Source organism: Nestor notabilis, unplaced genomic scaffold (assembly GCF_000696875.1).
Source record: "Nestor notabilis isolate BGI_N333 unplaced genomic scaffold, ASM69687v1 scaffold32619, whole genome shotgun sequence".
Lineage (NCBI taxonomy): Eukaryota > Metazoa > Chordata > Aves > Psittaciformes > Psittacidae > Nestor > Nestor notabilis.
The window spans coordinates 7732-11809 of NW_009944659.1; the positions used below are offsets into that span (position 1 = coordinate 7732).

General features: G+C 47.1%; 1 protein-coding gene across 1 annotated transcript in view; it reads left to right on the plus strand.

Moving 5' to 3' along the window:
- The window catches only part of STK11IP (serine/threonine kinase 11 interacting protein), a gene marked incomplete at its 5' end in the record, with an annotated part of 18368 nt that overhangs the window by 7684 nt on the left and 6606 nt on the right, over positions 1–4078 (plus strand). Inside the window, 6 exons of the mRNA XM_010022514.1 lie at positions 27–194; positions 494–575; positions 680–1042; positions 1218–1408; positions 2305–2415; positions 3171–3366. Coding sequence (XP_010020816.1) covers positions 27–194; positions 494–575; positions 680–1042; positions 1218–1408; positions 2305–2415; positions 3171–3366 — 1111 coding nt within the window. The remainder of the gene's footprint in view (positions 1–26; positions 195–493; positions 576–679; positions 1043–1217; positions 1409–2304; positions 2416–3170; positions 3367–4078) is intronic.

Consider the following 4078-nt stretch of genomic DNA (forward strand, 5'->3'; position numbering starts at 1 on the left):
GCAGTATTCTCTTCTTTTGGTTTTAGCACCTTCCAAGACTTGTGCTAAGTGTGTCACAGTCCATCCACACTTCTACCTCAGAGAAGACCACACTGGACCGCAGTGCTCTGGACAGTTCCTGTGCTGCAGACTTCAGTGACAGTCAGTCCCCAGCAGAGAATGTGGCTGTGAGGCTCCCTCGGAAGAAAAGCAAGGTCTGCAGCTGAGACAGCTTCTTAACCATGCAGCTGGCATGTTGGGTGACAGGGCTGCCTCGACATGAGAGCCCAGTACAGTGAGCTGTGGTCTTGTTCTGACTGTGTGGTAGTGAGCCTCCTCACTGCTGTGTGTTAGGAATGGGCTGGGCTTAATGTCAATCTTGTTATACTGTGATAAATGTTTCATGGTGTGCTTCTGCGCTGTAACAGCTATGAACCCTTGGCAGAGCCATTTTCATCAGGTGCTGTTTTGGTTGTTCTGGAGCCTCCAACTATTCTTATCCTGTTTGTTCCAGGGAAAAGTCAAAGTGCGCAGAGCAAGCATTTCGGAGCCCAGTGACACAGAACATGAGCCCCAGGCTTTGTCTCTTTCTGCTGGTGAGGCTTGGCTTCTTCTTCAGTAACACAGCAATTGAGCTGCCCATAGAGGAGTGCTCTGGCATGGTGGCTGTTCTCATACTTCCCAAGTTTTTTTTCTGCAGGCCTGGTTCTACAGCATCAGAAGGAGATGAAGCGTTTGGACAGCTTCAGAGATCGCTTTGGTGTTGACTGGCTGCAGTACAAGAGACACCTGGAGGAGCATGACCAAGTACCTGTCATCTGCCGTAGTCGTTCTGCAGAGGAGATCACAGGCAGACCTCCTGCAATGGACTTGCAGAATGAGGGCTCTGAGCCAGGACAAGGAAAATCCCAAGTATCCCAGAAAGAATCCTCTCCCCCTTTGGGTGGTACTGAGAAGGAGGAAGAGCCTGAAGAACAGCTAGATGAGTTTGGGGAAGGAGAACAGAGAGAAGAGGAGGCAGATGAGTTAATGCCTGGGGAGGAAGAAGAGGAGAAGCCAGAAGGTAAACAGGTCTTTTCACTGCTATGTTTGAGGGCTTGGGTGATGACAGAATAGATGGATCAAATGTGACATCCCTGAAGCTTTAGCATGCTGCCCAGTGGGAACTCTAAGGACTTGCACCAAGCAGTCCTGAAGCCTGCTGTGTGTACTGACCTGAACTCTGTCTTGTTTGGTAGTGGACCTTTGCCAGCCAGTGCTGGTGAGCCAGATAGAAGGTGAAGGGGACCCAGAGCCAGAGTGGATCTTCCTGCGAGTTACAGCTAAGCATGTGATTGAGGTGGAACTGAAGGCTGCCAGAGTCCTCCACAAGCTGGAGCTGAAATGCCTGCAGAAAGTGGAGACCTCTGAGATGAACTGGAAGAGGATGGTGAGTTCCGTCTCTCCTTTGGCATTTTACTCCCTGTGTGGGCCAGCATTATGGATTTGGGCTTGTCAGAGTACCCTTCAGGTCTTTTCCTGACTTGTGCAAAGCCTCATTGATCAAGCATCTTTTCTACCCAATGCATTTGTATTGCTTAGAGTGCCTGTGATAATGCAGCAGAAGCCAGCATCAATTCTGTTCCAGAGATGGATTAAAAAAGACAATGGCTGGACTTGTTCCAGTGTGTAGGACTGAGAAACTTTTCAAGAGGAGTCTATATGAAATGTAGACCTCCTTCCCATCCATTCCTCATTGGGATATCACCTTAGCCTTGGAGGACTGTTTGTGGATTGCACTTTTTCTTAGACAGTACAGCACTGAGCATAGCATGATGTTTATATAGCTACTGGTAGGTCACTGGACAGTTTTCCATTTGCTCTAGTGCATTCTTTAGCACCTATTTAGCTTTTGTGGTTCCTGTGAAAGGAGTTTGGAAATATCTTCTTCCTTGTGGTAGGATTGTAACATTCAATGTATGCGTGGACATGTTCACCTGCCTCTTTAATACTCTTTTCCTCAAAAGCTTCCAGTTAATTTTTTTCTTCCTGCCCTTGTACCTCTTGAATGTCTGTGCCTTGATGTTCTTCTGAAATACCTCTGTGAAAGGGGGTTTTGTTTGAAATGATTTTTTCACTAGTAAGCTTTATTACTTATTTATTTATTGTTTGTTGGTTTGTTTATGCCCATTTTACCAAGCTTCCAAATGCTATCAGCTATGGTGGGCTACTCAGGGCTTACTAAATTAAATGCTTGTATGGCTGTGTTTCAGCCAGTTGTAAACAAATGTCTGTATACTGAAACTACAACCTCTTTCTTGAGCTGGTGTTTCCTGTCTTCTGCAGGACCTGGAGCGAGTTTTTCCTGTCCTCGCATTGCACTTCAGCTACATTTGCAGGGACCGGCAGAAGCGCAAGTATGTGGTGCTTGAGGACTGCCCAGAGCAATGCCTGCAGGTAGGGAAGGCAGAGGGGGAAGCCTGGGGAGGGGGGCAGTATTACTGGAAGACACTGAATTCTTCCAGCCAGTGCAGGGCCCCTGTTCTGAGAACACATATGCATCCACTGCCCCGTGGCAGCCCATGTCTGGCATGTTAGCTCAGGATTTCTTCTGCTGCATGTATGACCTGCAGAAGGCCCTCTGAGCATGGCCATGAGCAGTGGAGCTCCTGGAGCATAAATGATGCTCTTGGGGAGAAAAGTTAGCAGTCAAGTTAGTGATCCTTGCTTGTTGTGTATGTGCGTATTTCCTGAGTGCTGAGTGATACACCAGCCCTCTGGACCATGAGAGAGCAGTGTTATGGCAGCTGTGATCTGCACAGCTGTTTTAGGGACTCCAGTCTCAAACCCGACTATTTTTCTGAAGGCACTGTTGTTTAAGTACATTTAAACAAGTTGTTAGAGAGAAAGCACAAATAGATGGGACCTTTGAGACCAGAGTTCCAGGGAGAGCACGTCACTACGTAGATGCAAGCCACAGACCTGCAAAAACATGTTCTCTTGGTCTTCTGCAGTGAAGCTCTGTGCCATTGAAAAGTCTTGCACAGACTGGCTGTTGTACTCTGTTAGCTGGGAAATTGCCCAGCACCCTTTGCACTCTAAAATGCTGTAAATGAGGCATGTGAGGAGACTTGCTGATGTCAAAGGCTTGCTTTTATTAGGATAGTTATAGCTGTCTGCTAGCACTCGTTTCTCTGTGCTCTTACTTTTAGCGTGTCCTCGAAGTGTTGTCCCCAGCTGTTGAGGAGAACCGGAGAAATCAGGACCAGGAAAAGGGGTCCACAAAGCTCCAGTGCCTGAAATGCAAGCAGGAGTTTTTGCAGTCCCTGGCTCCCTGGCATCAAGGTTCCTGTCCTTCAGATGTTGAAGATGCCAAAATCCTGGAGACCCTAGTGGCCTCACATCAAGGTAGGATGTTGTGCCCAGAAAAAGAATGCTTGCTGATGCCCAGGCAAACTGCCAGAATGGTAACTGTGGTGCAGAGTACAGAATGTATAGGACAGGGTGATAACTTGGCTGCGCTGGAATTAAAACCTATTGTAGGATGTACTCCCACTTGGCCCACTTGAACAGGGAAGAGCCTGCCTTGTTCACTTGCAGGAATAAGCCACTGTTTTAAGGTTAAGCAAACAGTGTATCTGTTGTGGGTGTCCTGTGGTCTGGGAGAACATAGGGATACTGGAAACTGCAGATGGTCCACAGAAACCTGAAGTCTGAGAGAGTTTTTAAACATCATGTTTGTCTCTCGTCCTGTTGAAACTGTGGTCAGTTCTGCCACAGAGACTAACTTGTTCTAAAGGGCTTTTGCTAACAGAGGCTTCTAGGGAAATCTGCTCCAGTATTTCAGGTAAAACTTTGGCCGTAGGACATCAGAAAACCAACTGGAACCCTAACCTAAGTTTCCTGGGCTATGATCTTGAGCCCACTTCTTGCTTTCCTTATAAGCTTAAGCCCACTCTTGCTTTCCTTAATCCTTTTTTTGTACTTGAGGGCCATTGTTCTTCCCCTTCAACTAGTCCTGTCTTCAGTCCTTCAGACTAAAGAAGCTCAACTCCCTAGATAATTTGTCAGTCATATCTCATACAATGTAGTTTTTATTGCTGCTCTCCTTTGTACTCTT